The 12114-nt window shown below is 41.1% G+C and overlaps 1 protein-coding gene across 2 annotated transcripts; it reads left to right on the top strand.

Moving 5' to 3' along the window:
- Positions 1 to 1645: 1645 nt before the first annotated feature.
- RB195_009483 (uncharacterized protein) lies at positions 1646 to 4411 on the top strand (the record flags this gene model as incomplete). 2 transcript variants are annotated; one of them, XM_064190047.1, is made up of 1 exon in its annotated part: positions 1646 to 4411. In XM_064190047.1, the coding sequence occupies one exon, from the start codon at positions 1646 to 1648 to the stop codon at positions 4409 to 4411; it is 2766 nt and encodes a 921-aa protein (XP_064047630.1). The 2 variants fall into 2 exon arrangements, with proteins under 2 accessions (XP_064047630.1, XP_064047631.1); XM_064190048.1 differs by having other exon boundaries at positions 2261 to 4411.
- Positions 4412 to 12114: the final 7703 nt, after the last annotated feature.

Below are 12114 nucleotides of genomic sequence, written 5' to 3'. Positions count from 1 at the left end.
CCATACACAATTAATCGAATTGTTAAAAACGTGTTGTAACCTGCAAATTAAAGGGAGAATCTCCTCTCGCGTTTTCCTTTCCTCTGAAACGTTTTCTCTCATTACTTTTCGTTGCCTTCTCTATTGTTTTCCAATGTTTTTTCATTAATTTTCAACTTAATTCATAACTTAATTCTTCTATGTGCATAAAGAGAGTTCCTAGATTCTGTATACGAAGTCTCACTTTAGTTCTTTAGCAGCTTCGGTGAGTTTCGCCTTTAACTCTTTTTTATCCAATTTTTTTCCTGCTCATTCTACCGTCATTTTCTCCATACGCGTCAATGCGTCCTTAATTAATTTCATTTATCAGGCAGTTAACGCGTAGGGCGATGAAATCCTCTCAAAACTCCTACATCGATCCAGTTCTCTTTGTTTTTCAGCAGCGACTTTTTTTTCCGGTGCTTCCACCCCAATCTCTTCCTATAATTAGAAATTATTGCTATTTTATAGAGATGTAGACCTGCTGTTAATTTTTCAATGCAAATTTAAAGGCATCACCCCACGAATCTGGGTTGGTACGGGTTTCAGGTGGGTTATGCCTATACGAGGTCGTAGATTGCGGAGAAGAGGTTGATTCCGTCCATTTCTTCCTAATTTCCCTTAAAAACGGCCCGGAAGATGCGGCACATGGCTCCAATACAACTCTTCGAAAAAAAAGAGCGCCCCGGAACGCTCGAAGCCGCTTCTTCCGGGCCGTTTTTTACAGCAATTAGGAAGAAATAGACGGAATCACCCTTTTTCCCACAATCTACGCACCGGTATAGGCACTACCCACCTGAAACCCGTACCACTCCAAATTCGTGCGGAGATGCCTTTAAGTATTTCGAATTTTTCTCAGTCTGTTCAGAAGTATCTCATCTTTACAAAATCAATTTTTTTTTCTATTTTCTCCTTTTCTCCGGATGACAGAATCATAGAAAGATTCCTGATACTTGATCGTTACACTTCTGAAAACTCTTCTTTCACATTAAACTAGGAATGAATTAAGAGAAGACACTAATGTCTTCATTTCTCTTAAGTGAATGTGGCATCTCTATTGTTTTGTGTTTTTTCTAACAATATATCCTTTTCTTTTTCTTCCTCTGACCCTCAAGAAAATGCTAGCTGCTTAATGCTTTTTTTCATAGTACTTCGTTGCTGTATTATTACTGCATAAAATCACTATTTTACAGTATTTCATTATCTTTTTTCATGAATTAAAGCAACATATTTTTGCACTTTTTGTGTACATATGTAACTGTGGAACTTGTGAAAGAACTTAATTTATAATCGTTAAGTTATTCATAGCGAAAAAAATGAAACAAAGTGTGGTATTTTTCGCAGTAAGAGGTGTAGTCGGAACATTAAGAAAAGTTGACATGCTCAAGGTTTCGGTTCTGGGGTGAGATAAAAATAACAAAGTGCAATAGAAGACTCATTCACGTCCCATTTCTGTCCGATTTCTATAGAGAATTATTCTTTTTTTAGTCTATAATAATGTTTAGTATTCTGTGGTCCTTGGACTCTTACTACTAACACCACCGTGAGCGGTCGGTAGCTACTGCCTTCCCTCACGTATCTTCGCATCAGTCGCCTGGACAACCTGATGCTCAAATACTAGTCCATCATGCTGAATCTCCGGATTGGTACTATCAACTGCCGCACCCTGAGCTCCAGGACAAGAATTGCCGCGTTGGAAGAGGCCACAATGGAGGTACCTTTCGATATAATCGGATTATGCAGTACACAAAGAAGAGGATACGAAGTTTTAAAATTACAGCTAAGTGGTCATATGATTTTCTTTTCCGACTCAACAGGGTTTCTGGTCAATAAGAAATGGATTAATTGCTGTTTTTTTCACCCTCTTTGTGACAGAGTCTCATACATCGACATTCTCACAAAAACCAGCCGCTTTCGTGTAATTCAAGTGTACGCACCAACGACTGACTATGCCGACAACGAATACGCCGATTTCCTTCAAACTGTTTCTGAAGCACTGCTATCACGCTTCCAAAGTCCTCCACAAATTAGATATTCCACATACAAAGTTGTCGTTGGAGATTTCAATGCTAAAGTCGGATGTGGAGAATTGGGAAAGAACTTTATAGGGCCATATGGTCTAGGAACGCGCAACCGAAGAGGAAACACATTGGCTAGTTTCTGTTCGGAAAATGAGCTTTATCTGATGAATAACCGCTTCCCAAAAAGGCTTACCAGAAAATGGACATGGATATCTCCTAATATGAAAACAAGAAATGCCATCGATTTTGTTTTATCAACGAACCCCTCCATTTTCCTTGACGTGGACATCATCGGTCGGTTCCACTTCGATAGTGATCATCGGCTCGTCATGGCAAAAATTCGTCTGCCGTCTCAATTCCATTACTTTCGAAATAACTCCAAGTGTAAGACAGTTTTCAATAGATCTATTTTCCGTTCTACTTTAAAGCAACTCGCAACTACCGCCGATCTAAGTAATTATGAGCAACTGAAAGCTACAATAAAAATAGCCGCTACTGTTGCTACATCCAGGACAAAAGAGACCCACATTTCCGATACGACAAGAAAACTGTATGAAATTCGACATCGACTTTTACATGAACAGTCTGCTAAAAACGCTGTGGAATTTTCAATTGTCAGCAAAGCACTGCGGCTCTCTTTGAAAACAGACATCGAGCAGAAACATCTGATGCGATTACATCAAGCAATCTCTAGAAGTGTTAGCCTTCGAAGAGCTCTACAGGCGAACCAAATCTTCACAAGAACATTGACACAACTGAGGAAAGAAGACGGCTCAGTCGCGAGATCTCCTGCTGACGTCGCCAAAGCAGTCCAAGAATTCTACAGCCAGTTATTCTCCTCAAAAAGATTACCTGCATCAATTCCATGGTATCAACTTGACGATGTGCCACCAATCCTAGCAGATGAAGTAAGCCGTGCGGTGAAGAAAATGAAGCTAGGAAAAGCGCCAGGACCAGATTTGATCACTGCCGAATCACTGATAACGGGATATGATGTGGTCAAAGATTCCTTGATCAAACTTTTTAATGACTGCCTTGAGAGAGAAAAGCTTCCGATTACGCTTTCCGATTCTTCAATACTGTTGTTGTTTAAAAAAGGGGAACAACTTGATATCAACAACTACCGTCCTATTGCACTGTTGTCCGTCATATATAAGGTATTTAGTTCGATCATTTTACAAAGAATGATGGCTTCCCTAGAAATCAACCAACCCATCGAACAGGCTGGCTTTCGACGCAACTTTTCCACTTTAGATCACATTCACGTCATTAACCAATTGGTAGAGAAAAGCCTTGAGTACAATTTTCCGCTGTACATAGCTTTCGTTGACTACTCGAAAGCGTTTGATTCTGTGGAACATAACATGATATGGACGTCACTACATCGACAAGGAGTTCATCCAAAGATAATTCGTCTTCTTTCGAACATCTACACATCTGCTTCTGTAACATTTGAAATATGTGGTAATCAAGTTCCTATCAACGCTAGACGAGGTGTTCGACAGGGAGACCCAATCTCTCCCTCCCTCTTCACTGCCGTTTTGGAAACCGTCTTCCGTAGCCTAGATTGGAGAAACAGAGGTATCAACATAAATGGGCTCCGTTTAAGTCATCTCAGGTACGCTGATGATGTAGTTCTCTTCGCGCACAAACCACAAGAACTCGAATTAATGCTACAAGAAATGAGCGACAAAAGCCAAATTGTGGGACTGAGAATGAATTTCTCTAAGACTCTTGTCATGACCAATTCCGAAGAAATACCGATCTCAACTGATGGATCTCCTATACATTACTGCAGCAACTTTGTTTATCTTGGTCAATGCATATCCTTTGATAGGAATCTAACAACTGAGCTAAATAGGCGAATTCGCTCTGGCTGGAACTCATTCAACCGATTCCGTTCATATTTCACAAATAGAAGGTTTCCAATGAAATTCAAACGTCGACTTTATACAAAATGTGTGGAACCTTGTCTCCTCTACGGCTGTGAAACTTGGGCTACAAGAAGCAAAGATCTCAAGGCGCTACAGATAGCTCAACGGCAAATAATGAGAAGAATGCTCGGTGTAACTCTTCTTATGCATCGTACGAACTTGTGGCTGGAAAATACTGCAAAACTCCCAGATATCAGGGCTAGAGCGATTGAAAGAAAGTGGACATGGGCCAGAAAAATGTGTACTGCAAAGGACAACCGATGGACGAAGATGATTACCGAATGGAGACCATGGATTTGGAAACGACAAGTTGGCCGACCAAAAACAAGATGGAGAGATTCGTTCGTATCGGACTTTGGAGAAACATGGATGCGAACCGCTACTACTGATGTGAGCAGATGGAGACAAAGCATGCAACGACACATTGTAACATTGTGATATCGTTCAATAAATAAATAAATAAATAAAATTCTGTGGTCCTTAAATCTAACTAACTCTAACTTTAACATAAAGGCATCACCCCACGAATCGGTGCCGATTTCCGGTGGAGTATTCGTATACAGGATCGCAGAGTATTGAGAGAAGGGTGATTCCGCCCATTTCTTCCTAACTGCCGTAAGAAAACGGCCCGGAAGATACGGCTTCGAGCGTTCCGGCGCACTATTTTCCACAACGAGTTCGATTGGGGAGCGCCAGCTTTGTGCAGCGCCGCATTTTCCGGGCCGTTTTTTACGGCAGTTTGAGTGAAATCGACGGAATCAAACCCCTCTCCATAGTCTCCCATCCTGTATACGAATACTCCACCTGAAATCCGCACGACCCCAGATTCGTGGGGTGATGCCTTTAACTTTAACTACTCACTTCAACTACCCTCCTTCCAATGGTCAACAACAGCTGTACTCTGCTGCTTTTCTCAAAGTCAACTGTGCAGCTCAACAACAAACCGGTCAGATCGATTTGTCTGCACAAGTTTTTCCATAACAACAACGTACATTGCTATATTTATCTATATCCAGCAAAAAAAATTGCTTCGCTGCCCATTCATTCAATGTCTATCGTCTGTCTATTCCCATCATTATTTCCTTTTCCTCTTTGCTGCAATTGTTTTGCTGTTCCTCCATCAAAACACCAAGATTACAACATCAATTATCGTTTTGTTTACACAGTATGGAACAGATTTGTACGTTGTGCCGCCAAAAAAGAACTAATCATGTTTCGTTTACTTTCGTTTTCGCGTCCTCTCCATATTTTTCTCGATTAAAAGCGCAGAGTTTGGGTAGAAAGGGGGGGGGGGGGAGGAAGAGTCGAAAATAATGTGATTTTTTCTAGAATATTTCAGTGATTGGAACTAAGTGGAGTAAGTATAAGTGGAGTGAGGGACTGCTATTGGTGATATTTCCTTTGCAGGAAAAAGCTGTGGTGTACATATTATTGTTTACTAATTTATTAATTCGCTCGTTCACCACAATCAATAGGGATCCCAAGAAAACAATAATAGTTCAAATTTTGCAAGAAATTGGTACCGAATCTTTATTTCAAAATTTGTCATCTATATCTTTTAACTTTTTTCCGTAAATTAAGTAAAATTTATTCCTAAAAAAAATCTAATTCTTCCGTTTTGGAACGCTTCTATTTCTTCTATACAGAACGTTCTTCGGAAGAGGTAAAAGTTCGAAAAAAAACTTTCCAGACGTTTATCCGCGTGTTTTTTGCACCGTGACTTAATTAGTGAGTTAATTAATAGTTAATTTTTACGGTTGTTTTCACCACTTTTGAATAAAATTTTCATCGTTTCATTTCTCTTCTAGGTCAGCAAGTTAAGTTAAAGATGATGTTCTATTTTACAGCTAAGTATGGAAAGATAACAGCTCACCTGAACACATGTTATCAACTTACGTATGCATTTCAATTCGCATCACAAACGAAACAATGACAAAAAGAGAACTGTATTTTTTGTCCCAGGAGGAAATGTTTTGTTGCTCGAAATAAACTAATAAAGAAAAATAGAATCTGGATGCCCTGAGAACTATTTCGCACCACTAATCTTTATCGTTTTTTAAAAACCAATCTCGAAAAACCGAAAACGTCCGATTTTGAAATGTTCGGCATTAACGCACGACTGAACGTTGTGAATGTGATGTTCGACGGCAGAAAGTGGCATTTTTACTTCTTCTTCCGCATTTTATTTTTCCGGTTAACTTTCCAACCAGTTATATTCCTTTGCATACAACATAGTTTTTCTAAAGAATGCTGGAAACTGAAAAATACTGGAAAAGAGATTTTTTGTGCAGATATTTTGTTTGAATTTGATTTCGTGAACAAAATAGAATATGACATAGGTCAGATAACCTTGAACAATATATTATTATGTATTATATATTTATTATGTATTATATTAAACCCGTATATGCTTCCATACGAAGGAAAAGAAACACTTTTAAAGGAAAAGAAAGTTATTCGAGCTTAGAATTATACTTGCTATTCTTTCTCCCACGGTCAGTAGTATCCACTCACTTGCTGACATTTTCAGTCTTTTCATTCTTTCTGCAGTCATTTTCAGTCTGAATAAGAACTATTGTAGTTATTTTAAGGATGAGCGTTCACCGCCTTTCCTCAAAATAACTACAATAGTTCTTATCCAGGAATATGCGGAGAAAAAACCGCCTTCTTCATGTCATTACATTCCATTCATCATGATTGCTGCATGAAAAAAATCAAAGAAGACCGTAGAGTGAATCAAACCACAAGATCTTCAAATACCGTTATCGCTGCTTCTCTTGTCCCACTCGTTCCCCTGCAGCTGGTTTGTCCGATCTTCATGTTTTGAGTTTGATGACTCGTGCAGTCCTAGGTGTTAGCTCCAGTCGCTTTCAGTTCCTGCGCTTGTCGCTGAAACCATTTCATGTGTGCCTCGATTGATCTCATGAACATTAAAGGATGCGTTATTGATTTTTAATCATTTATGCAGGGTGGACTTCCGAATCCATTCTTGCTTTCTCCTTCTCTCTTTTTCCCTCTTGGTTCCGTGAAACGAAAAGCATTTAGCATCACTTTTAGCGAAAAAAAAGAGAAAGAACTCAAGGTTATACTGTTGATTAATTGATTAGTTGACTGATCGATACAATAAATTGATTAGATTTTAAGTTTCCATGTATAAGTGGTATTATTTTTTTTAAAACGACTCACTCAGATGAGGCGTACAAATGTTTGGAAATGGTCGTTCATACCAAAATTAGAATCAGTTTTTTCTCGCATTGTGGACATCGTTCAGTCAATGATCTCGCCACCTGAGACTAAGATTTTTACTCTTCCTATATTATTCTGGAACCGCTCAACCTACGTACATCATTCACCCCAAATCGTTTTAAGCCTCGAAGTGCATGTCGATCAAGAATAAGCGACCCCCGCATCACAATCCGGCTTTCTCCTCGTCGTTTTTGTGGGAATTGATGCCTCCGAATGCATGCATGTTCCTGGATCCGAATTACACTCTATTCTGTTGTGATCTCTCCGCCTATGTTTCCGATAGCAGACCGGAGACGGTGAGGTGCTCGCTGTGGGTTTGTCCTTGGTACGGGAATCGTCTCACAATGATACGGTGATAGTCATGCACTAGCGACTAAAAATCGCAAACTCTTCAAAGTAATCTCTCACGCGTTGTTGCATCATCGGTCAGTGTACATTCCGGTCGAAATGTTTTGTGTCGGCGAAATGTCACCGAAATGTATAGTGAGATACATGAATGACCGTAAAAACACAGATCAATTCGCTGAATCCTGCACACTGATGAGGACTAAGTCCACAATGGCCAAATTTGAGACGGTATTCGACCTAATACGAGTAGTAGTTATCGTATCGGATTAATTTTGCCGTTATTCCTTCAGTTACAAGCAGCATTCCAAGGAACACTCGTACTCGTTGTCATCTCTCTATTCTTAGAAGTCGATGGGGACGTAGTTCACGAACATCGCAAGGAAGATCTGCAGCTCTCATCACCAATTTAGGAATTTGAGGCATTGGGAGCTATCAATCATCAGGCATCTGTACGGTCGACGTCTGCCGATTCACGTCCGAGACAATAACTTACCCACGCTTCCGCGAAATAAGGGTTGAAGTAAGGAATATTCCGCTAACTGTTAGTTAAGCGTTAGCGGAAATATCCTTGATTTTGTGAGAGAGTGAAGGTTAATTTGTTGGTTTCCTATTAGTGTACCTACGAGGTTTTTAGATGGAACCCTTATTGGCCTGTCGTCTCGGATTCTTTGTGATGTAAATGAAAGTGTTTGTTATTTTGTGTGTAGATCAAACCATTTATATATGCTGTAGCTGGTGATCCACACAGATACGCATTCGTTGTTATTCTGACCAGCGAAAAGTGCGTGCTACCAGCGGGTGTACATCCGGTGGAACACTGCGTAAGGATATTTTCAATGTATTTCGCTTCTGTTTCCACCACGTAAGAACGGTTCCCGGAACAATGACCCAGGATAGTGTGGCACTTGACGGAACAAACGTGAGATTGTTCTAATCAACCTCTATTCAACCCCTAAAGACTTCGAAGAAGCCGAAAAGTGAGGCAAGTAAAATGTTCCTCAGGCAAGTAAAGGGCTCCACCTAAGGACCTCATAGGCACACTAATAGAAAAAGCATAGACAGACACGAGAACGTTTGAAACCATTTTCTTGGACGTGCTTTGGCCAATTTTGTACGAACGATACGATGCCTCTGAGTGCCGTTGATGCTTCAACGTCCTGGATTTCGTGTAAGAGAAGTCGTTCACTTTCATCGTGGTGGTCGTAATCTACCACAACCCTAACTAGTGGAATGATCATATTATTGGGAATTTCAGCCGAACGCTGCCGTTTGCTTGTTCAAGCGACTCTTCAAGAGAAACCATGTTTGTCCGCTTCCTCTGGAGTACAGTGGCAAAATTTTTCTCCAAGTATTTACTTATTCTCACCGGTCCGGAAATACGAGAAACACGGAAACTTTCTTAAAACTAGTTTATCATGTTAGGGTTCCCATGTTTGTTTACCTTTTCCCTATTTCCCCTCTTTTTACTTTCTGTGTATATTCTCATTTTGTTAATGGAAATCCTTAGTGATCGATTATTTTATCTATCTATAATATCTCTAATATTAGTGAGGATGTTTAAGCAATTAATCTGAACGAGTGAATGAATTCACGAGGAAGCATCGAAGGAATGAATTGAGGGAATGAATATATCTGTGAATGAGCATATAAGTAAGTTGTTAAGCAAATATATTATGGAGTGCATGAACAATGAACTAGTTAAGAGAATATTAGATGAGCGAGTGAATAGGTTAATAAATGAATGGTGGATGAATGTGATGTCAGAGGAACCTGAACTGCGTTGGATCACCTGTATTACCTGTACTCCCGTTGTTCATCAATTTGCTCGAGCGGGCACCAGTAATACTTCCACTTGTCCCGATCGCGCGCAAGTGTTGGCCAGTGGCATCTCTTCTAGCGAGGGATTCGAAGAGCATAGTAATTTTCTTTGAAGGACTTCGTAAAGAAGTCTGACCATCGGGTCGACATCCATCGACCAGTCGCTGACGGCTCTGATCCAACATTTGTTGTTAAGACTGATACCGTGTCCGGCCCACCTAATTTCGTTTCCCTTGGCATATACGGCAGCGTCTCTGATCGATCTCTAATCTTTAATCGGTGATGTAGGAGGTAACTTTATATCCCTTCTTTCATTTGTGTACAGCGGGTTACTCCTTGCATCACCCTTTCAATTCCGCCTTCTATGACTCTGATCGCATTTTCCTCTTGCCTGCGAAACGTTCTCGTTTTCGAAGAGTAGGTCAAAGCAGGAAGAACGTTGGTGTTGAATAGGTGAGCACGGAGCCGGATGTTCTTGCTCCTCTTCACTACATCCTCGATGCTCTTGAATGCTTCCCAAGCCGCTCGTTCTCTTCTGCCTAGCTAGGAGATCAGGTCGTTCATCATGTTGATTTCCTGACCTACATGTACATCTAAATATACATAGCTGAAGCATTCCTATATATTCTTTCCGTTGAGGATGAATATTCCATCAGAAACCCACCCGTTCCTCATAAACTTGTCTACGTTGTATTGTCATCGTTGCATTGTCTACGTTCAGCTGAAGACCGATCTTTTTACACGTTTCGTCAAATTCGGCCAACATTCTTTCCGCCTGATTGATGCTTGATGTTATAAGAACGATGTCATCAGCGAAAAGAAGATAGTGTTAACGCCGGCCATCAACTTTCACTCCCATGTAATCCCATTCCAGTCCTCGTATCGCGTTCTCGAGAGTGTCTATGAATATTTTGGGTGAAATTATGTCATCCCAACGAACCTCTCTCTTCACGTCGATTATGACACCATTGTAGAATGGGGAGATTTTGGTCGTGAAGCTGCTATAAAACTAATAGATTATCCAGAAGTGCGAAAGTTCGAAAGAAGCTTTCTTTGAATCTTGGCTTAGAGATTGCAACTTGTTGATAGTCGAATTTAAGCAACAGCCAAGATTGTAAACAAAATTTATTACGGCTAACGTTTCGGCCTTATCGCCTTTGTCAGAGCCTGGAAAGTAAGAACATTTGCAATATATCTTTTCAAATGCCTCATCCAGAACAAGTCATCATCCCCTAGGATATTACACCCGGAAACAAAAACCAAAAAAGCCCAAATCGTTGTGCCTACCTTAGTAGCCGCGTTGCCGTGATGTTAGCGGATATCCGCGTGGTGCTATCGCTCCGCTGATACTAATTAAGATGCGACCCGCATATGACCCCGTAGATCAAACCCGCAAAGGTCTTGATACAGAGCCAGCTCATTGGTCACGGCTAAGCACTCTTCCTTTCTATTCATTTTTGGACCTTTTGCATTTATCCAAAACGCTTCTAAAGTTCTGCGAGCTATAATTTCGGGTTCGTACGATAGAATTGTGACAGCTATGCAGAAAGGAGCGTTTTCATTACATTGTCTGCGGTGAACTCCGAGGGGAGTTGCTGCATTCGATTGTTTCATCCCCCTTAGATGTTCTTTAATGCGAACACAAAAGGGGCGCCCTGTTTCGCCAATGTATTGGTCCCCACATGTTTTGCACGAAATTAGATAGACTACACCAGAGACCATGCAGTCCCCTTCCTTGGGACAAGGCGACAACGCCGAAACGTTAGCCGTAATAAATTTTGTTTACAATCTTGGCTGTTGCTTAACAGATTATCTTTAGGTATGGAGTAGGGAGACGCTCTGGTTGTCCAAGGCGTCCATGACAGCTTAGGTCTCAATTGTATCAAAGGCTTTCTTCAAATCGATGAAAGTAAGACAGCGCGGAATCTTGTACTCTCGCGATACTTCTATGAGTTTTGAAACCGTTTGTATGCGGTTAATCGTATTGAACCCTTTTTGAAACCCGGCTTGCTCGCATAGCTGTCCTTCATCTAATGTTCTTTCTATCCTGTTTAGGATTGCATTTGTGAAGAGCTTGTAGATGACAGATTGTAAGCAGATCGGGTGATAGTTGCCGATGTCTTGTGGGTCTCCCTTCTTATAGAACAACACGGTCTTACTGGTTCTCTATTGCTTAGGAACCTTGCATTCCGACAGATGACGAGTGAATAGCTTCGCCAGTGCGTTGATGAGGACTGGCGGTAGGTACTTCAGTTGTTCAGGCTTGATTCTGTCGGGAACGGGCGAAGTACACTTCTTCACCTACCGTCGGATGGCGCGTCGGACTTTGGAAGGAAGGACCTTTGGAATGACATGTCCATCTTCACTCAGATGGTGAGGAGGCAGGTGGACGAGGCTATCGAAGAGATCTGAGTAGAAGTTGTAAATGACCTTTTGCATCCACTTCTTGATCCTGTAGTTGTTCCATCTGTGGTCTGTAGAGCAGTCATTATCGTTTTACGATCGGCGAAGATCCGACGTAGCGAATGGTCTGTCCTGCTCCTGAAGCTTCAGCCAATAATCCTGCTCTACCCTCTTTGAGATCTTCTTTTATCGCCTCTCTGCAAAGCCTTGGGAGCACGGACGTGAGTTCTTTGTTGCCTGCAGCTCGTACAGCTCCACGCCGACGTATCAGGAGCGTAAGCGACGAAGATTGTCAAAGCTGGCGTTGAACCACATCTTCACATCCG

Source organism: Necator americanus, chromosome III (genome assembly GCF_031761385.1).
Source record: "Necator americanus strain Aroian chromosome III, whole genome shotgun sequence".
In the NCBI taxonomy this organism is placed as follows: domain Eukaryota; kingdom Metazoa; phylum Nematoda; class Chromadorea; order Rhabditida; family Ancylostomatidae; genus Necator; species Necator americanus.
The sequence above is the reverse complement of the archived record's forward strand: the minus strand, read 5'-3'. Positions and strand labels throughout refer to the sequence as shown.